The 22,329-nt window shown below is 38.3% G+C and overlaps 1 protein-coding gene across 3 annotated transcripts; it reads left to right on the top strand.

Annotated features, from left to right (window-relative positions):
- The first annotated feature begins 31 nt into the window (after window positions 1-31).
- On the top strand, window positions 32-22,329 carry Tango14 (transport and golgi organization 14). Of its 3 annotated transcripts, none has more exons than XM_067136590.2 (4): window positions 32-725; window positions 5,267-5,398; window positions 11,090-11,345; window positions 21,064-22,329. In XM_067136590.2, exons 1-4 carry the CDS (start codon window positions 425-427, stop codon window positions 21,077-21,079), a joined length of 705 nt encoding a protein of 234 aa, XP_066992691.1. In that variant the 5' UTR covers window positions 32-424; the 3' UTR covers window positions 21,080-22,329. The 3 variants fall into 3 exon arrangements, with proteins under 3 accessions (XP_066992691.1, XP_066992690.1, XP_066992692.1); XM_067136589.2 differs by having other exon boundaries at window positions 33-725; window positions 14,187-22,329; XM_067136591.2 differs by lacking the exon at window positions 32-725 and adding an exon at window positions 899-941 and having other exon boundaries at window positions 14,187-22,329.

Raw genomic sequence — 22,329 nt, 5'->3', positions numbered from 1 at the left:
AATTACCGTATTTAAATACAAACTGTTTTAATCCTTCTGCAGAATAGCCAACATAATTGTTGCACTTCATTAAACGGTCGTAAAACAAACAATAAAAATGTTTAAGGTATAGGGACTATTGTTTTCCTGAAATTCGAAAGTGTAACTCCAAGTAGAAATTACGTCTTCTATTTTTAATAGTATTTAAAGTTTTGAATCATTATCACAGATTTTGCAGTCTCAACATCGGCTACGTTGACAGTACTGAAATCATCATCATGGGATCCACTCATCACTCAACATCCAGTCCAAAGATCTCGTGTGATTAACGTGGGTGGCGATCACCGATCAATCCATCAGTTGGTATTATGGAATGAATAGGCCGGTGATGTGTAGTAGTGAATGGTGATTATGGTATATTTATTACACCCTACCAAGTATAAGCATGGTGTTCAACATCTATTCTTTTTTACGGACTTTACTTAGTTTTGTGTACTGTGTTGTGACTTTTATAGCGAGAGTATGGAAGAGTTTTCGAAAAAACTACTTAGAACTATTGTATAAGAGCAACTATGTGAAAAATGAACTCGAATTTATATCGAGAGAGTCAAGACTCTTAAGAAAGACACCCTGTCATGTAGTTGTTATCTTAGGAAATGAAAGTATATCGTTCAAAGATCTCGCAAACCTAACCATTTGGTGTATTGCTGCCAGAATACCTTTCATAAGCTTTTACGACCACTCCGGTAAGTGATCTTTCTGTAACATGATCGTTTATTTACGTTTATGACTAACTGTGGATATTTAGGCCAGGAAAAGATGGTAAAGAAAAGGGGCGTTTCGTGCCTGGAGGCATGACTTCGATGTTCTTGTCTGTTTATTTTTTCCTCTTTTATGTTTGGAGAACTCGTACAGTTGTAGGTAAATTTTCTTCATGCGTGGCAGTGATCATGTGATCGTGGGTATGCATGTTCGCTTATTAGTAATTGCCGATTTAGAAGTATTCTCTGCCCTTTAGTGGACTGTGACCTTTGATCACTAGTCTGTATTGTGCATTTGATTGTATAAACTTATCTGTTAAAGTGCTGATCAATGTAGTTTTATTCAATAACACGAAAAAATGCTACAGTTAATTATAATCTGTATGATTAGAATAGAGCTGATAATTACATTATTCCCTTAAAATAACAGTCATTACCACCACCACTGTATGGCTAGAACCTTGAAGAATCATACTAAAACTACCTCAGGATTGTATTAAAAATTTGGAAGGCAGTCTTGGAAGTAACTCTAATGTTATAAGCTTTCTATGCTGTCAGAGTTTCAATTATTGCATCAAGTTCTCAGACGTGTGTAGTCTAGTGGTTGCAGAAGGATTAGCTGACAATATCTCCACGATATTGAGGAGTGGTACTGGAAGATCGAGGGACAACCTCAAAAGGTGGGGATATTTAGAAAAAACAGACAGAACTTCGTGATTCCAGGGAAATACGAACTATCCCACACATGTATAACTGTAAAATATGCCCTGTCTGATGTATCTAGTCTAGCTATAAATACTGTCGCACATTATTTTGTGAATAAATAAAATATGGTTGGAGATTTTTCAATATCCTTTTAATATGTTATAGACACATATATTACTTACAGTTTGCATCAATCAGAATTCAAAATTTCCACCATTAGCTGACACACACCTGCTTGGAGTCTCTTTGACCAGTCATCTGCTGCAGAGAGGATAGTGTCAATTGGGAAATCTGCCACTACTGCCATCAAGGAGCGCTTCAAACTTTCAAGGAAAGGGTGTCTTTTCTTACAGACCATTCCTTCTAGAACTGACCAGAATTTACAGTCCAGCGGGTTGAGATCGGGGCTGTCAGAAGGTCATTCAGCATTGGAGATGAAATCCGGTACATTGGTCTGCAACCACTGTTGAGTCATCCTTGCCTTATGAGCTGGCACAGAATCTTGCTGGACCGGGCAAGTTGGCCGTGCAGTTAGGGGCGCGCAGCTGTAAGCTTGCATCCGGGAGATAGTGGGTTTGAATCCCACTGTCAGCAGCCCTGATGATGGTTTTCCGTGGTTTCCCATGTTCACACCAGACAAATGCTGGGGCTGTACCTTAATTAAGGCCACGCCGCTTCCTTCCAACTTCTAGGCCTTTCCTATCCCATCGTCGCCATAAGACCTATTTGTGTCGGTGCGATGTAAAACCACTAGCAAGAATCCTGCTGGAAGGTCCAGGGCTCATTGTTGAACATTGTGTAGCTCAAGTCCTTCACAAGACAGTCCAGAACAATTTCCACATACACTCTGGCACTCGTTTTTACACCTCTCTCAGAAAAATGAAGCTTAGTGGAGTTCTCATAGGTCACCCCCTACCAAACCATGACTGAGGAGGGGTGGTGACCTCTCTGGTCCTAAAGAACTCTCTGACAAGCTTCTCAAGAGCTTGCCGCATTTACCCTATCGTTCTGTCACTTGAAGCTCTGTTCAACGGTGAAGACTTTCTCATGGTAAAAAGGATTCTCTGATGTCTATTGTTGGCGAACCGTTGCAGGAGCTACTTTGATTTAAGTTTCCTTTGCTGTTTCACTTGCGGTGTTAGGAAATATCTGGTACTCCGCTGATAAGCTCTAAGCCCAAGGTTGTCCGAAAGTACCCAGGATATTGTTCGTGACAAAATATTGAGCTCCCATGCCATTATCTTCTGCTTTCGGACAGGATTTCGCCCTTTACGGGCCGGCGCTGCTCTCACACTGAGAGGACGACCAACCCTCGAGCCATCTTTCACACTGCCTGTTTCAGTGAATCACTGAATTGTCTGGTAGACGAACTGCTTGCTAATTTTCAGTGTTTTACAAGGTTTGGAAAATCTCAGTTGGTAACATTCCAAACCTGTGCAGACAGACAGACCTGTTTTTGTAATCACCCCACTCCACGCTTAAGCAAGGAAGATTCAGTCTTTCACTGTTGACACACACTGGTCAAGGCTAATCTTCAGCCCAACAGTTGCTTGATACGTGAAAAACAAGTTGTACAGTACAGCACAAATATTTATGACTGTATTTATAGCTAGACTAGGTACTCTTCGAGACCTCGTTCAATTGGAATTGCTGTCACTGACAGTGTGCCCGCACGAATCATATTTGTAAAGTGCCATATATTTTATGTAATTGTAACATGTATGTTATTTTTATGTAGCCTATATTTGTATTGATCCGCTGTGGCTCAGGCAGCAGCGCGCCAGCCTCTCAACACTGGGTTCCATGGTTCAAATCCTGGTCACTCCATGTGAGATTTGTGCTGGACAAAGCAGAGGCAGGACAGGTTTTTCCCCCAGGTACTCCGGTTTTCTCTATTATCTTCATTCCAGCAGCACTCTCCAATATGATTTCATCTGTCAGTCATTGATCATTGGCCCAGACAAGTGTGACAGGCTTCGGCAGCCAGCACAATTCCTATCCTCGCTGCTAGATGGTGTGTTCATTCATTCCATTCCTAGTCCAGTCGAATGACTGGAAAGAGGCTGTGGATTTTCATTTCTATATTTGTATTGTATCAACGCTCTGACAATAACAATAATAATCATCTCCAAGATGGTGATAGTGTGTCACAGACCATTTATATTGGAATTATCAATTTACTCATTCAGGACAAATATTTCAGGTTCCTTATGGGAATCAATATCATCTGATGGCCTAGCAGGCATCACTTTATCTAAAAGAGACCAGGTCTCTCATAGTGCATTAGCACTGCCAGTAGCTCTAAGTAGCCTACACAGTGGCCTCCACTATATGCAGTAGCCATGTGTCTTGGTAGCCCAGATTGGCACACTGGGGTGAAGCGTTGGCAACCAAGAATGAGTTAGCCAAAAAATGTATAATTTCCAATAACGGACCATTTATATTGGAATTAGTAAAATTTTACCGTGGCAGGTAATAATAGATCAAGTGCAGTCATGATGACCTTGTGTGAGGTATGACTTGATAGTGGTGTTGCTAGTGAGAGTAATGCTAGGTCTGCAGCAGTTCTGTTCACATGCGAAAGAGCCGGAAGTAGGTGGGGGTTGATATGATTCATAGTGGGTGAGAATATTATTAAGATTTAAGGAAAGATCTCTATACTGTTTTTCACGAAAGTTTAATCCTGATGTAAACAAATAGGCAGAGCACCTTACATATGGACATAAACGTAGTTGATTGGAGAAGCAACCGTTGCACTCAGTCGACTGTATGTGAGCTTGAAGAAAAGTAGTTCATCGCATTAATTTTATTTTAGTCTATTACATTGAGAGAGTTTGAAAGAGTACGTAATCAAATTAAAGTATGGTTTTTGTGTGTGTGTGTGGTTTTGTTTTAATAAAATAGTGATTAAATAACAAGAAATTAAGGCACAAGGCATGGTGTAATACAGGAAGTCTTCTCGTAGTGAGGAAAGTCCCAAGCTGTACAGCGTGGAGATAAGGTGTTGCATCTTGCAGCAGCAGTCAGTGTCGGTATTCATAGTGAGAGAAATGGAGCAAGAGGTAGGACCATCGCGTGTAGTGAAGCACAAAAGAGAAAAACCACTCAGGAGTGACCATAGGGCAGTGTATTGTGAATGTGTTCAACAAACTAAGTGAACAGAATCCAGGTTTAGTCGTTTATTCAGAAGTTCAGAACTTTGCACTGTTGTCGTATGTGATGCACAGCCCTGTACATCCAAACACGAGACATTGACGGGGTGGAGGTCAGTACTACACGCTCGGCGAATCACAACTCTTTCTTTGGCGGAGACGTGGACATACCATGTTTACGTCAGCATTAAACTCTCGTGAAAAGACATATAGTGTGGGATGAGGATAAGAGAAAGCTGAATGCTTGTTATAAACACAATTTAATTTGAGGAGATCAGGATAAGATGTGGTTATGAAGGGTACTAGCCTAAATTTGATTGCTTGGGGCTAGAATTCATTGACCAATTTGGTGGAATAACCTCTAGCAGAGAAGACTTGCCTCAATTTTTTGTGGTAGGAAGACTCTAAAGTTGCACATCGCGTAACTCCTCCATTTTTTTCCATTCCCTCTCCTATCCTCTACCTCACAGCAGTGTTATTTTCGTCTCCACCAATCTTTCTATGACCTCCGCAGGTGAAGGCTGCAGCCAAAAATGTTGGGTGTATGATGTTTCCTTTTATATGTCCCCTATCTAAAGGTGCTAACCATAGATTATTGGTTACATTACCTGCATATATGCAGCAGAGGACATGTATATTAATACTCTCTATGGATGTTATTTGTTACAGGTTTACTCAAGAAGAAACAAACTGAATTGTTAAGAATATTAGCAGATGTAAATAAAGGGTATACTGAAAATATTATATGGGGAAAGAAGAGTCTTACAAATGGAATGACAAATAAGAATGGTACTAAAAATGGTATGTTACGTAGCTGCTTTGTTATAAATAAAAATTTGTTTTCATGTAATTTGGTTGGTTTAATCTGCTTACCATTTGACAAAACCATGAAAATAGGAATGCCTAGAGTTATTTCCATCAGAACACGGCAAATATTCTGTCCATTGGATTAACCTGTTCAATCACTACTGATCTGCATTTAGGGCAGTCGCCCAGGTGGCACACTACCTATCTGTTGTTTTCTTAGCCTTTTCTTAAATGATCGCAAATAAATTGGAAATGTATTGAATATCTCCCTTGGTAAGTTATTCCAATCCCTAACTCCCCTGCCTGTAAATGAAAATTTGCCCCAATTTGTCCTCTTAAGTTCCAGCTTTATCTTCATATTGTGATCTTTCCTACCTTTAAAGACATCACTCAAACATATTCGACTATTGATGTCACTCCACACCATCTCTCCACTGACAGCTCGGAACATACCACTTAGTCGAGCAGCTCATCTCCTTTCTCACAAGTCTTCCTAGCCCAAACTTTGCAACATTTTTGTAACACTACTCTTTTGTCGGAAATCACCCAGAACAAATCGAGCTGCTTTTCTTTGGATTTTTTCCAGTTCTTGAATCAAGTAATCCTGGTGAGGGTCCCTTACACTGGAACCATACTCTAGTTGGGGTCTTACCAGAGACTTATATGCCCTCTACTTTACATCCTTATTACATACATACATACATTATCATTATAGACTGTTATGCCTTTCAGCATTCAGTCTGCAAGCCTCTGTGAATTTACTAAACGTCGCCACAATCCTCCCTCATAACCATGTGTAGAGATCTGTACCCTTTATTAACAATCATATTTATGTGATCACCCCAATCATACCACTCATACCAATCCTTTTATTAACACCTAGGTACAGTAGTGGCGATTGGGAATTAAAAGTGGGGGCGCGGGGGGGGGGGGGGGGGGGGCAAAAAATGTACAGACAAGAAAAAGGACGTGGGATATAGCGGGCGGGGAGGGAGGAAGACGGCGTGGTGTATGCATGTAAACTGAAAAAAACCTCCAAAGTGGGATTTATTTATGCTCTCTGAGCTAATTTTCACAGAGAGGTAAATGTTTTGCCGACTTAAGTGTGGCAATAATTTGAGATTCTGATTCAATAATACACTTTACAATAAAAATTTCACCAAAGGAACAATATATACATCTATTACAATTAAATAGAAGTACGGCATGATTATGCAATTAAAATCATTTAGTATTTAACTAGGCCTATACACTAAGAAACTAATAAACCGTAAAGAGACTGCTAGACGGACGAATGCGCGCGGCAAGTCAGTGAATCATACCTCGGTGTCCATGATCTTAGCAACAAATTATACCCCTGGTACCCTTTCTCACAGCATATGCAGAGTCTCCACTACTTACTGTGGCACTATGCAAATTAGTTAGCGGCGACGAGCGACATTTTGTGCATATTTCCGCTAATGAGTAACAAAAATAAAGTAAAGAATTAGCTGATAAGAAAACATGGCTTGTACAAAGTGCTTTTATATTAAAAAATACTCCTATATTCCTAGTTTCAGATGGCTATAATAGAATAATTTTTTCTCCACAAAGTGGGGGGTGGGCGACTGCGCCCCCTCGCCCCCCTTTGCCGCCGCTACTGCCTAGGTACTTACAATGATCCCCAAAAGGAACTTTCACCCTATCAACACAGTAATTAAAACTGAGAGGACTTTTCCTATTTGTGAAATTCACAACCTGACTTTTAACCCCGTTTATCATACCATTGCCTACTGTCCACCTCAACATTATCAAAGTCATTTTGCAGTTGCTCACTTACGTATTACTCTGTACAGAATAACATCTGCAAAAAGCCTTATCTCTGATTCCACTTCCTTACATATATCAAGGTCCAATAATACTGCCTTGAGGAATTCCCCTCTGAATTATTACAGTGTCAGATAAAGCTTCACCTACTCTAATTCTCTGAGTTCTATTTTCTAGAAATATAGCCACCCATTCAGTCACTCTTTTTTCTAGTCCAATTGCACTCATTTTTGCCAGTAGTCTCCCATCTACCCTATCAAATGCCTTAGATAGGTTAATCGGACCTCCTGAATCCAGGATATCTGGTATATCTTGCTGGAATCCTACAAGTTGAACTTCAGTGGAATAACCTTTTCTAAACCCAAACTGCCTTCTGTCAGACCAGTTATTAATTAAATCAGCTATTCACATAAATTATATTTTCATGCTTAAATTCTATTTTCATGCTTTAATTTTAGTTTCTTACTAGTTGGTTGATCCTTTCATATTTATTAATGTGTTAAAAATGTTTGCCATGCCATGCAAGCTTTATAACATTGTAAGTTAGATGTGGTGGTAACTCTATCTGGTTTCTCTGTGCTCACAGTTTGACAGAAGTTATTACAGGGTTTGACAACCTTGCACTGCTGTATGTTACATAATTCATCATTGCATGGAATCACTAAGCCTCTTGCTCACTTTGTATGGAATTTTGGCCAAAGCTTAATCACTCAATCACCACCAATCTGCTTTCAGAGTAGTTACCCAAGTGGCAGATTTCCTGTTAGTTGTTTTCCTAGTCTTTTCTTAAATAATGAAAGAAGTTTAAATTTATCGAACATTGATAAATTATTCCATTCCCTAACTTCTCTTCCTGTAAATGACGGGTGAACAACTGTGCTCCACAAGGGTCAGTTGAAGGGTTCAGAACCATGGTGGGCTCAGTGCCTTGTTTAAAAATGTAGAAAATTAAGGTTGAAGTTTAGGAACTCCTATAATTCACAGAAACAGATTACAAACAAGAAGTTACAAGATAAGCAAGTTGAAATTAAGATATCCATTATTCACTACAAAAGAAAATATAAAGGTTATCTGGTTTCTTAATGCTAACTAAAATGGAATAAATTCCATAATTTTCAACTGAAGTGGCTTTAAATGAAAAGCGCAAATTTTAACATGATTCTAGTGGACCAACTCCACATGATAATGCAGTGTATTTCATTTGGCCTCAACTGCATCACAGTATTGTAAATTTTTATAAAATGGGTAACTGTTAGGAATGAATGGAAGCCAGCCAGGCACAGCAGCCAGTTAAGTGTGTGATTTAAATTGCACATTTATCCAGAAGTTGTGTTGAAAATGTGATTTAATATCATTAAAAATTCAAACCTTCTCAGCTACCGCGTGTACAGAAAGCCCACTCAAACAGTTAACACCATACCACAAGATTAGTTACATCCCTCATGCCATAAGAAAGCAGCTTACTACAGTATGGTACATCATGCTTTTAACATCCCATTGTCGAAGAAAGATCTTAAAAATGAATTGTATCTTATACATAACATTGCTAAAAATAATGGCTATGGCAGGCATTTCATAGAAAAGTACATTTATAAAATCAAACATACATGAACCACCTTATCCAGAGAAAAAGTGTCAAACGCTACAATTTTTACTTTTACATTTAATAACCAGAATATTTACCAGATATGTAATATATTTAGAAAACACAGTCACAAAATAGCCTACAGAACCAATAATAATAATAACAACGCATCCATTATTTACAACACTGTCCATCAACCAAAAATGTTTTCCAGATCAAGTGCATATGAACTAAAATGTCATGATTTTAATGCCACATATGTAGGCCAAACAGAAGTTTCACCACAGGGTATTCCGAGCATGTTAACGCTATTAAATATAATAGATTTTCGGCAATGGCACAACATGTGGAGGAGTGTAATGACAAGTTCATGTCTATTGAGCAGGATATGATGATTCTTAAAACAGCTGATATGGGCACTTTATTAAATATAATCAAAACTTGTTTTATACGTTTGGAGCAGTACTACAATCCCATTTGTATAATCTCAACGAGATATCTGAGAGATCCAATATCTTACTTGATTACACAACTATATGTGTTATCTTCAAGTTTTAATATAGAATTTTTGACATTTTAAATAGACTTTCATAACCAAAACAAACTATACATCAGGAATATTTATTTTAGTTTTAAAACATAACTAGATTTTATTGCTCATCATTTTATATCATTGTGTCAATGTCATGCCAGTTTTTAAGATTTATGACTCATGATGACTTCCAAGAAAAGTCGAAACTAGTACCATGGTGTTTTAACATATAGCTACTGTAATAAATATGTATTGAATAGGTGGAAATCTTTCTTCATTTGAATTGTAATCATCTTCAATAAGGGCCACTATGAAAATTATAACTTATGAAATATTTATCTTTCAGATTGCAGAACTGTAGCCTGCATTATCTGGATGTTTATTTGACAATCATAGTACAGGCCCTAAATTATCAAGCTCACTTTTGCTAGCATAAGCCGGGTGAGCGGCTCAGATGGTTGAGGTGCTGGCCTTCTGACCCCAACTTGACAGGTTCGATCCTGGCTCAGTCCGGTGGTATTTGAAGGTACTCAAATACGTCAACCTCATGTCGGTAGATTGACTGGCACGTAAAAGAACTCCTGCAGGACAAAATTCTGGTACCTTGGCATCTACGAAAACCGTCAAAAGTAGTTAGTGGGACGTGAAAACAATAACTTTATTATTATGCTAGCATAATGGGGGCTCTGTAACCAGGACTAGATTCTCATGATGAAGGTAAAGACGATACCTTTACAGATGGCCTGCATTTACCCACACGCACACACACACATGCGCCAAAAGAAAAAGGCACTACAGCCCTAGTGGGCCTTGGCCTATCAACAGCCTGCTGCTCAGACCAAAGACCTGCAGATTATGAGGTGACGCATGGTCAACATGACAAATCTTGGCCGTTATTCTTGGTTTTCTGGTCAGCACGCTGCTATCTGAACGCCACATAACTCCTCATTAGTCTCACACAAGCTGAATGGAACTAGATCCATGTCAAAATACTTGACTTAGTCCGGGAATTAAACTCAGGCCTCTGGGTAAGAGGCAGACGCACACTACCCCTAGACCAAGGGGTCAGTAGCTTGCCCTTACAAGAAGGCAAAATATCGGAAGAGTTTCCTTGTTTCCTTTCCATTAAGGGTGTACCTGAACTTAAGTTGTTCACTAGACTGGATTGAAACATCCTAAGTTTGAGCCAATGAACTTTTTTGCTGGTGGTTAAAACATCGCATTAGCACATTGAAAGTTTTTGTTGACATAAGGATGGGAAGGTAGTGGCTGTGACCTTATGGTACAGCCCCAGGATTTGCCTCTTCCGAAAATGAGAAACAGCGGAATACCATCTTCATGGCTGCAGGCGGAGGATTCCAACCCTCCGTCTCCTGACAGCAAGATCACAACTACGTGACCCAAATTGCACGGCCAACTCGCTCAGTCCACCGAACAGTTTTCCCCACATACTAATTACAAAGTTTCTTAACTCCTTAATGTTCACAAACTATTTCTGTTCCATTTTGTTCAACCTAATGCAAGCTAACACCTTCATGGACCAAAGAGCACAGTCAAATCCCTTGGTAGTTACTAATTAAATTATCTTCTCTCTGCTCTATTGGGGGGCATAACAATAATAATTAATCTTTTAAAAATGCTTGTTCATCTGGAAGTAAACACCAGTTATGTTTTTGATGTATCATCATCATCATCATATGTGATGGGACCAGTTGACACCTATGTAAAAAAAATATGTATTTGTTTTGTTTTTTTCCTTCAGGCATTGCCCCTCAGAGGATACATGTGAATATATATTCTCATGCTGATGGGAAAGGAAGCATTGTGGACGTCACTAATAATCTTTGTCAGTCTGCATTAGCTGGAGAGTTCTCATCGAATCAAGTAACTCAGGACTTGCTGGACAAAATGCTACAGGCAGAATTAGGTGTGCCAGATCCTGAATTAGGTATCTGCTGTGGACCTTCATTCTGCACATTTGGTGTCTTACCATGGCAAATAAGAGTCACAGAATTTTTGTAAGTATTATTTATCAACTTTAGTCCAAGGTTGACACAAAATATAAGAATTATTAAAAGCATTTCCTTTGTTTAACATTAAACTTAAAGGTACCATCAGATTTATTTCCGGAATACTACTGCTACTACTACTACTACTACTACTACTACTACTACTACTAAACGTTTTCATTCCTCCCCTGAAGGGGGAGGCGGGCCTTTTAGATGGTGACGCCGTCTCTCAGGCCGGGAGATGTGTTACGGTGAAGGAGATGTGCGGAGAAGGTGAGGGGGTAGGCGGCTATGGCCTACTACGAACTGTCCCGGCATTCACCTTAGTGCAGGAGAATGGAAAACCACGGAAAACCATTCTCAGGACAGCTGACGGGTGGGACCAGGCGTGTGAAGTCCGGCACTGTGCCTCAGGCCCGTCTCCTGAATGCAGAGGCGTAGAGCCGTGGCCAACTTTCCTCTGCTCGGTTGGCCGGTCAGAGTACAGAGCATACGGGACAACAACCCACTCTGCATCTACCGACTTCCAGAATATCTCTGAATTATGACATATTGATGAAACTGTGCCATCACCTCGTGAGTGATTATATTTACTGATGTAGATTTTCTAGATCAGCTACTTTAACTCTGGAGCAGGTTTTTGGGTGGTTAAGTAGTTTTTTCATTAACACCCATGTTTCCCTCAGCAAGTCTAACATCTTCAGAATGAGTGATTCATTCTTTATGGATGAATGGTAGATAGCAGTAGCATTGGATTTCTATACAGAGGATAAAATTCTAAAAGAGTTTGGAATTATAGGCACTAAAGACTTGAAAGTGCCTGACAGTGTTTCAATTCTGGTTTTTATTTAATCTTATTACCCAAAGTACTGTATTAAAACCTAATGATATATACTTAAAGACTGCCAGAGAAACCATGTATAAGTCAGAAAATGACTTGTACTCTTTTTCCTAGATAGATATTAACATATTTCCTTTGACTGCTAGGACCAAATGAAATACTGTGCATACAGTTTAGTTGTAACTTATACTACTTAGACCAAAGATTGAAATCCCTTACAGGACTCGCACCGTGGACTTATTTTGATAATTTTCTGACCTACACTCTATTTCCCTGGCAGCCTAGATACTGCCATCCACCATTTATTCTGGAAGAAGAGATTACTCCATTCAAAGATGCCTGTCACAGTTGTTGGGAAATTGGTGGCAAACACGATGAATATTGAACAAAACCCAAAAGGAATAAAATAAAAGCCTCAAACTAAATATTAATAAAGAAGTATAAGTGATAAAAACCTGTTACGAACATGGAGTGGGGTCCAAAGACAGGGTGAAAACAAAACCGGAGAAGTAATATGGATTACTAAATTAAGAAAGGATGAAGAGCGAAGTGTGAGAATACTTCTTGCTAGTTACTAGCAACATGCAGGATATGTGCCATGTAAATGTTGTGCTTCCATGTTGATGTTTGCACGTACTACATCACATATGAAAGCACAAATGTATAAAGTGCAGCTGAATACATCAAGTACAGTACCACATGATATCAAACAAAACATTACACAGAGGTGCATCAAAATGTGTGCAACAGATCTCCATCCCTTTACTGTTGTTCCAGGAAAAGATTCCTAGATCCTTGTCAAAAGCAAGTTAATGTTGGTGCAGACTATGGACAAATAAATGTTGCCGATATTCTTACTACAACAAGTTATTTATTAAAAGATTGCTTTTCTGATGACTATCCCCTTGCATAATGGAGAAATAACAGTACAGAATGTCCAAGACTTGCTCTGCTAGTGAAGAAAATATTGTCTATTCTAGCCTCCAATGCGACAAGTGAAAGAAATTTCAGTTCAGCTGGTAACTTTATTAGTGACAAAAGTAGCTTGCTTAACCAAAATATAATAAATCTCTCTTGATTCATTCTGTACTGAAACTGACAACACAATAATGATGAATGTTTGTGATGCTATGAAAGACAGTACAAGTTAATGTTCCATGTCTCCTAACGTGACAAGTTGATCTTACAGTGTTTATAGTAAGTTTGTAATTACATTACTTCAGTGCATATTTCGTTAAAATATTTGCATAGTGCCAGACATTTTATACTCAGCCACTCTCTTTTCCTTGCTCTTTTTAAGTTTATTCGTCATAACTTCATTGATGCTGCCCGTAAACCACCAGCCACCTAACCTCATAAGTACATGCTGCTAGCCAACCTGCTCAAAGTCGAACATATGAGGTTCAAATGAGCGTGATCGAACAAACTGGGTTGTTTTCAAACCTCTATTGCCCACCTCACTCAGGCTGCCCTGTGGTGTAGTTTAAGAGGAGTTTTTGACACAGACCTCCTTGATATGTGTTCTCCTGTGCTGCTGATTTTGCATTGTCTGGTTTGACACATGTCGCACATGTAGGGCTCTATTCACTTTTGCATGTTGCTATGGTGGTTGCTTGTGTGGTGTGTTTTGTACGAAGATGACAGTATTGGGACAAACACCCAAAGGAATTAATCATACACAATTAAAATTCTTGATCCGCCTGGGAATTAAACCTGGAATCCTCTGAAACAACGGCCTCTGTGCTGATCATTCAGCTGGGGATACGATGTGATGTATTGTTTCATAATTTTATGTTTTATTGTACGGTAGTATTTTTGATTTAGAAAATAAATATTTAACAAAGCTACACAAACACACAAAAAAAGTTTAAAATGCCCTCTCCTAAAATTAGGGTGTGGGATTATTCACGTATATATACCATATATGTGAACTCTGTGTTAGATCTATGTGTGTGAAATATTTTTGTAATCCATAGTTTAACTAATTCTTTATCACATTTATTTTGCAGGCAGCTACCTACACATCACAACGTAAATGTAAGAGACTTTGTTGATTTGCTACGCATTTATAGTCGGTGTGAACAGAGACTTGGGAAGTGATTGGAATATGGTGTTTTTGTGAATTGTCAAGTTTTTTGGTAATGTTTGTTTCAAGAACTTCTCCTTGCAAGAACGGAAGGCTTAACGTGAAAGTTCTCTTGAAGGAAGTGGTTCCTTTGTTAATCGTGGAACACAATAACATGAAACAGTGAAAAAACGTAGTATATTGAGACATATTCCTGTGCATGCTGGGTCTTCAGTGATAATAATTTGTTGGAAACTTATCATTTCAGAAGTTAGGTACCATAGTATCATATCAGTACTTCAGGGATGAAATGTTAGGTGCCACATCCATAAAAATCTGCAGTTGGAGAGAACATTCAACCATTTATCTGACATTGCCTTGTAAATACAATATCCTAGCTATAGCGTACTAGATATATTCCTATAAACCACTAAGAAGCATGAAGTGTAAGCATCATTAAAAACATGTATTTAAAGAAGTTAATACAGACATTTCTCCTCTGAATTACTGATGCGGGGATTATTTTGGGAATACACAAGCAGTGTTTGACTCTTACGTTGTTAATGGGTTTTAGTATTAGCAAATATAAATGCTCAATTGGGAACAGTAGTACAGTTTAAAGCAAATTATAACATTTTGTAGGGGTAATGCGCAAAGGTTTGGTTAAAGTTGGTGCCGTCCCATTGTAAGGAACAGAGCACCTTGGCATTTACCAGTTGAATGTGAAAGTATCTTTCATAAGTATGTTTTTTATGTCTTTACCTGCTATGGTGCCTACACTGTATCCATATATCTTTTATATACTACATAGTGATTGCCTCATATTAATTTATTATTTATCAAGGGGACTTTATCATTTGCAGACACAAAGCTCATCAGACTTACAAGGGCTCACCAAATTGTAAATTCTCATTTCATTCGTATTGGTCATATATTGTATTGTGTTGAATATTGAATTTGAAATTGAATCGTAGTAGTGATGTTTCTGTATGCTGTAACTGAATGGCCGAAATGATCAAGATGTGATAAAAGAATAGGAACTCGGTCAGTAGTCGTGTAATAAAACCATTGAACTCTATAATATACTGTAATAACCTCTGTCAGAAGTTGTTTCGAAGAGTGTAGCCTCACCATGTGACTAGTTACACTTGGTGATGCATGGCAGCTACAAATGTTAGTACATGTTTATGAGTGTCGTCCACCCTACCATTAGGTGTATATACGATCATAACGTTAGATGAGTGAAAGATTTCACGGATATTAATAACTTCATCTCTTTTGATTGAAAATGTCACTTTCATGCTTTGCATATGGCTGCACAAACAGGATGCAGAAAAAAACTGAAGAATAAAATATTTGGTAATAGATTATTATTATTATTATTATTATTATTATTATTATTATTATTATTATTATTATTATTATTATTGCATATCCGCAACCCCATACCAGGAAACATGACTAAGGGATGGATATACATTTTTATTGTTATATATATAAATATATAAATAAGCCACGAACTCGAGGTAAAATATTATATATACAGGCCTATGTTGTACTCAAGACTATTGTTTGTCCAACCCTTGTCCCGTTTCCCTACGGGGTCGGGTATGAGGTGAGATGAATTTGTCGTGGCGGCTTTTTTTTATGACCGGATGCCCTTCCTGACGTCAACCTCATCAGAGGAGTTAATGGGAGATGAAATGAATGACGTGATATATGATAGTAGGGAGAGGGTGAAACCCGGTGCCGGCACATAGCCTACTCCTGTCGAATAGCACCAAGAGGTCTGCTCAAGGCTTAACGTCCCCATCCGACGGACGAATCACCATCAACAGCGTCATATGCCCTCACTCCATATGAGCACTGCGGAGAGGTTTGGAATTTAATCCAGGCTTTTGGCACGCAATCTAGTGATTAGAAATTGTATACCACCACCTCCCCTACCCTGCCGGCCAACATTCAGATGGTGAAAATTTTTTCGACCAACGGGACTCGAACCGGCTAACCTCGGTGTTAGACCGTTTTAGACTTCAGCGCCTTAACGATCATGGCCACCAGGCGGGCTGTACTCAAGACTATTATTATTTATATATTTTTTCCAAAGGTAAAATTAAAATTTTAGCCAAGCTCTCAAGTTAAAATGTGATTTGTTCATTCTAATGTTTTGCACCTTTCAACATTCTTTGTAGAATAAAAATAGTTTCTTTGTACATGGAATTGATACAAGACAATATTCTTGTCCATAAGGTGAAAATTAGTCATTAGTCATAACATGTTCTTTGGATATTTTGAAATTACACTGGTTCCAGTGGATCTCTTCCTAAGTGCATTGTACATTTTGGCCATGCAGCACCAGACATGACTAGTTAATAAGAGGCTTCATTTCTCCCCTACACAGTAATCATTACAGGTATCCTTGTGTAGCTCTTAAGAAACAAGCCTTTGTGAATTGTCAGATTTTTTTTCTCTTTTCACAGCACATCAACAACTATCATACTGTTACATGTACATTGTGTTCCATGTTGTTATGTACTATCTGGAACCACTAAGTATCTAGGTTATGCTTTGTAGAAAAATGTAAATAATAATACTTTGTAAATGTTATGATATGCCTTATCAAAAGAAATCCCTTGTGATCATTTGGAGAAGGGTATAGGCTCATGGTAAAATTATTGTACTGGGGTGTCTTTCCTCAATTTCACATTTTCCATTCTTCAATTGTCAAAAATCTTGCAGGTCATGTGGAACCATACTGATCAGTTGTACTATTATTTTTGTTCTTCATTTACATTATTTGAAGTAATTTTATGTTCAGTGTGCTATATGAAATGATATAGCATTATTTACTGCATAAATTAGTGACTGAGTTTCAGAGGCTTGATGTGTTGATCACCCACCTTATAAGTACAAGTTTGATGGTTTCATCTGAGTTGAGACTTGTGGTGTGCGACAATTGTGTCCATAGGTTTTTTAACATGTAACAAAATTCAGACTACGTAGCTAACACCTTCAAAGACTGTTTAGAAATTGTTGGGACATTTTAACTGTGATCGTATATTGGTTTCTGAAACAACTCTTAATATAATTACATATATGCAATGTTTAAATAAAACAGTCCACCTGGTGGCTATGATCGTAAAGATGTCGAGTCATTAAGATCTAACACCGAACCTGTCCTCGGACACTCCCAGCGCTAAAAGCCATACGCCATTTCATTTCACTGGTTTGCGGGTTCAAGTCCCGTTGTTGTAAAAGAATTTTGCCATCAGAATGTTGAGAGACGTAGTGAGAGAGGTGGTGGTGTACAATTCCTAATCACTAGATTGCATGCCAGAAGTTTGGGTTCAGTTCTGAACCTCTCTGCCATGCTCGTGAAGTAAGGGTATATGGCACCATTGCTAGCGCTTCGTCCATCAGATGGCGATATTAATCTTTGAGCAGATCCTGGGTGTTAGTCGACAGAAGCAGGCTGCATAAAATCAGCTTCATGGTCCGTATCGCACTTAAACAGATTCACAACTATTTTTTATTTTCCACCTTGTCGATGCACTAAATTGCTTAAGGCAACTTATATGAAACACGTACCACTTTTAACCAATATTATCAACATCTTCAGCCACATAACACTATTTAGATGAAGCATTCATAAATTGACAAAGTATCAATGTTAATGTTATATAAATAAGCCACGAACTCAAGGTAAAATATATAAACAGGCCTGTGTTGTACTCAAGATTATTATTATTTATATATTTTTTCCAAAGGTAAAATTAAAATTTACCGAAGCTTTTTTCTTTACATATACCATATAAATGGTGATTCAATAATGGCTTTACGTCCCACTACTTTTTTGACGGTTTTCGGAGACGCCGAGCTTTTGATTGATACTTTGACAGTTTATGAATGTTTCATCTAAACAGTGTTATGTGGCTGAAGATGTTGATAATATACAAAACATATAGCACTTTTAACCAATAAGTTGCCTTAAGCAATTTAGTGTATCGACAAGGTGGAAAGTAAAAAATACTTAGTTGTGAAGAAGCAGGCTGTGCGCTACCAATGAATTTCACCCTCTCCCTACCTTGTTATTATCACATGCTACCCAACATATAACGTGCAGTCATCACACTGGGTATAGAAACACACACAATGATCTCCACCGGAGTTAACCAAAAATAGTCGCACAAATAAATGGAGATCGTGAACCACCCATCATCACAACCAAAGGACTCTTATCCAATTACCTGGGCATTCATTACAACACACACTTTATGTATTAGTGAGAGAAAATCCACAAGGGATAGCTGCCCTAGAACAAGGGGTACCATATGATAACAGCATCAAATAGATAGTAATTTTTGCACTATTTATCTTAGGATAAAATGAGCTTATATGTTTTTGAATTTTGAAATTCCCCTGTTGTACAGCTATACCCAATCAGGAAAACTATATTTCTTTACATATACCTTATAAATGGTGATTCAATAATGTTATAGGATTTACGTCCCACTAACTACTTTTTGACTGTTTTCGGAGATGCCAAGGTGCCAGAATTTAGTCCCGCAGGAGTTCTTTCATGTACCAGTAAATCTACAGACACGAGGCTGACGTATTTGAGCATCTTCAAATACCACTGGACTGAGCCAGGATCGAACCTGCCAAGTTGGGGTCAAAAGGCCAGCACCTCAACCGTCTGAGCCACTCAGCCTGGCAAATGGTGATTTACCATTGACAGTGATTTACGTAAAACACGTAAACAGATATATTTTAGAAACAAAACAGGAATACCAAAACGAAGGAAGAAATTAACTGAAAATTTTGTTGTGCACCGAAGAGTAACCCAGCCCCCTCCCAACAACTGGCAGGTATATGATACTTTTCTTCAAAGTACTTAAAACAGAATGTATAGAGAAAGCGTATTCAGTAATATCAAACAAGGAACCACATAATTGAAATGTTTTTAAATTACTTTTTAATGTCTATTATTTTCGAGAAGGTAGTTTTTAAAGAAAATTTCATTCAAGGGAATATTTATTTGCTTATTTCCTGATCTATTTACTAATGAAGATTCATATCAAGCATTCTGCTAGCAGTGTGTGGAAAGTCAGATATTCACCACACTGTGTTATAAAATCAATGTCAGAAAGTTAAAAATTTAGAAATGAGAGTTCCATTTCTGGATAGGCACAAGCCCTGAGGTTCACTCATCCTGCACCCAAAATGAGTACCGGTATCAGTTTAATTCATGGGGCAGAAGGCAACTAGGCATAGAGCTAACCACTACCTTCACATAATACAAAGGTTTCAGGTAGTGGAAAGCCTTGCATTGCACTCCATTGTGGAGTATGGAGATGGCTTTGTTTGTAGTAACTCCCTGAAGTATTCACTTTACACTGTTAGACATTGTATACATTATATAGTTTTACCAGATTTGAGTGGAGACTAGCACACTTGATTAAAAGCAATAGTGAGGTCTGTCGACAGATTTTCATCCATTCCTCAGTTATTAAAGTAAATTATTTCCTTACTTTTCCTCATATTCTTGAATGTATAAGTAGACTCTAATTGTTCTTCTAAAGATCAAAAGAAACAAGCTACCACTCAACAATATTTGCAGTTTGGTAATTTTGTAATAAGTAATTTTATAACAGTGGTATGAGTTTAGCAATATTGTTACCATTGTAAAAACATAATGTGCATAGTTAATTATTCTCTCTGGAATACCTGTGATCAAAACTTATCTTACAAATTAAGTGCAAACCTTTCACTGCTATTTTTGATTGTTGAGACATATGATGGCTATGGTCAGAACTACTGTATTGATGTCAGTATACAATATTCTCATTTCTTCATATAAAAAAATGGATTCACTGAGTCGTGTGTTTAGGGGCATTCGGGAGATAGTGGGCTCGAACCCCACTGTGAGCAGCCCTGAAAATTGTTTTCCGTGGTTTCCCCATTTTCACACCAGGCAAGTGCTGGGGATGTACCTTAAAGCCATGGCCCTTTCCTGCCCTATCGTCGCCATAAGACGTATCTGTGTCGGTGTGACATAAAGCCAATTGTAAAAAAAAAATATATTTTACATAAGGCTTAGTTTACAGCAGCATGAGTATAAATAAAATTATAATTTTGTCTGCACACTTAACACTTGTCTCATTCATTTTCATCTCAGATTTGGTATACAGCTTGTTGTTTAAAGGGGCCTAACATCTAAGGTCATCAGCCAGATTTAGTATACAGAATTCAAAAGTAGGTTCAGTTCAGTCTCTCTGTTTGTTACATCATCACAGGAAAATGGCTGTATAGAATTTCTCAAAACTTGGTAATAAAGTTTAGAGATAGCCAAGTTATGCGCTAGGCTATACCTAGTCTAATTACAAATACTGTTATCAAGTTTTCATTGAATTACAGACACATTTTTGAAGAGAGAGAAAAATATCCTCAATATGAAACTAACTTATGTCCATGGCCAGCATATAGCACCTATCATTTCTCAAAATGATCACTTCACACAGTCCTTGCATCTCTATGGCCACTCCTCAGTGGAGTTACGTAGCCTTCAGTCTGTCGATATTGAGGTCTCTTACATACAGTTTTCTGAGGCGCCATCCACGATTTATAGTCGAGTGGATTAAGGTCAGGGCTGCTGGTGAGATGAAGTCGGGCACATTGTTCTGTGTTGTTCTTGCCTTGTGTGCTGGAGCTGATTCCTGATGCAAGTTCCACTGTTGCGTTTCTGAACAGGGTATTGTTCAGAGACTTCACAATAGTGTCCTAAAACACTTTGACAGAGGTTTTTATCCTGTTTTTCACAGAAATGGATCTGTATAACACCACCATAGGCCACTCCCCACCAAACCATGACTGAAGCAGGATGGTGAGCCCCCAGGAGCTTTCTCATGAGTTTGATGCATACACCCAGTCATTCTGGCAGTTGAAGGATTCCACAATGCAGAAAATCTCTTCACCTGTGAAAAGAATCCTCCTATGAAAGTTGTTGGGCAGTGTGCAACCCTGCTTCAAGCGGTCATAGACCGTCTCATTCTCAATGAAGTATTGTCTGGTAAACAAACTTTCTGCTTATCTTAAGCTTTTTAAGGGTTGTAAAAATGTCTGAAGAGTTTGCCACATGATTTTCATAATCACCCCACTCCATTGTTAATATTTCAAAAAAAACTCTTCTACAGCTCATCTCAGACTGACTCCCCTAATGAGTTGTTGCAAGGCTGGTTTACGCCTTTGAAAACCAGTTGCATACCTGCCAAGTATTCCGGTTTTTCCATAAAATGTACGGATTTTGAGTGTGTTTTACGGTTGTACGGATGAACAGCGTTATTGTACGGCTTTTGAATATCCGCGCTTGGTTTCACTTTCTGAGGTTAAATCGGATTTGTTTGACTTTTGATAGTAGCTGGTAATACGAGATGCAAAATTCGACCGGTAAATGTGTCTATTATCACCATGCTTTTGTCACTTGTTCGACCTCAACTGCTACTTTATTCACCGAGATGTTCCCAAACAAGTAGTAGGCTGTGATTTTGTAGAAAAGAAATCCGTGAAAAGTAGCAGGCTGTGAATTTATATAAATATAACAATTTCAATAGGCCTAACAGCATCATGTTGTAGCAGCTGTGAAAGGCTGTTTGTTTGTTTGTGGGGGTGAGTAACATTGGCGGTAGTTCTGAAACTGTGTGACGAATTTGTAAGCGATTTAGTATTTTTAGTGGTTTTTGTAATGAGTTCAACTAAGAAAGGATATCATCAGTCTTTTAGGGAGGCATATTCTGCTTAATTTCCTTGTTTTATACGATCACGGAAAGTGTTCCCAGTGTTACATTGAAACAGATGAGCACTTATCAAGATGTAACTTTGTGTATTTCATTTCAGGGGTGATCATAACGTATATTTGACTTGTATGAATATTGTTTATAATCTCCCTCCTTGCCACCCTTTTTCGTTATGTCTCAAGACTTTGTGACACATGCGCGTGTTGTTAAAAGAAATCTCGCTTTAGGATCTTCCGGATTTCAATTTTTGAAAGTTGGCAGGTATGCAGTTGTACAGTCTGTCAAAAGTTTGTA

This window comes from Anabrus simplex, chromosome 1 (assembly GCF_040414725.1).
Source record: "Anabrus simplex isolate iqAnaSimp1 chromosome 1, ASM4041472v1, whole genome shotgun sequence".
NCBI classification, from domain to species: domain Eukaryota; kingdom Metazoa; phylum Arthropoda; class Insecta; order Orthoptera; family Tettigoniidae; genus Anabrus; species Anabrus simplex.
The sequence above is the reverse complement of the archived record's forward strand: the minus strand, read 5'-3'. Positions and strand labels throughout refer to the sequence as shown.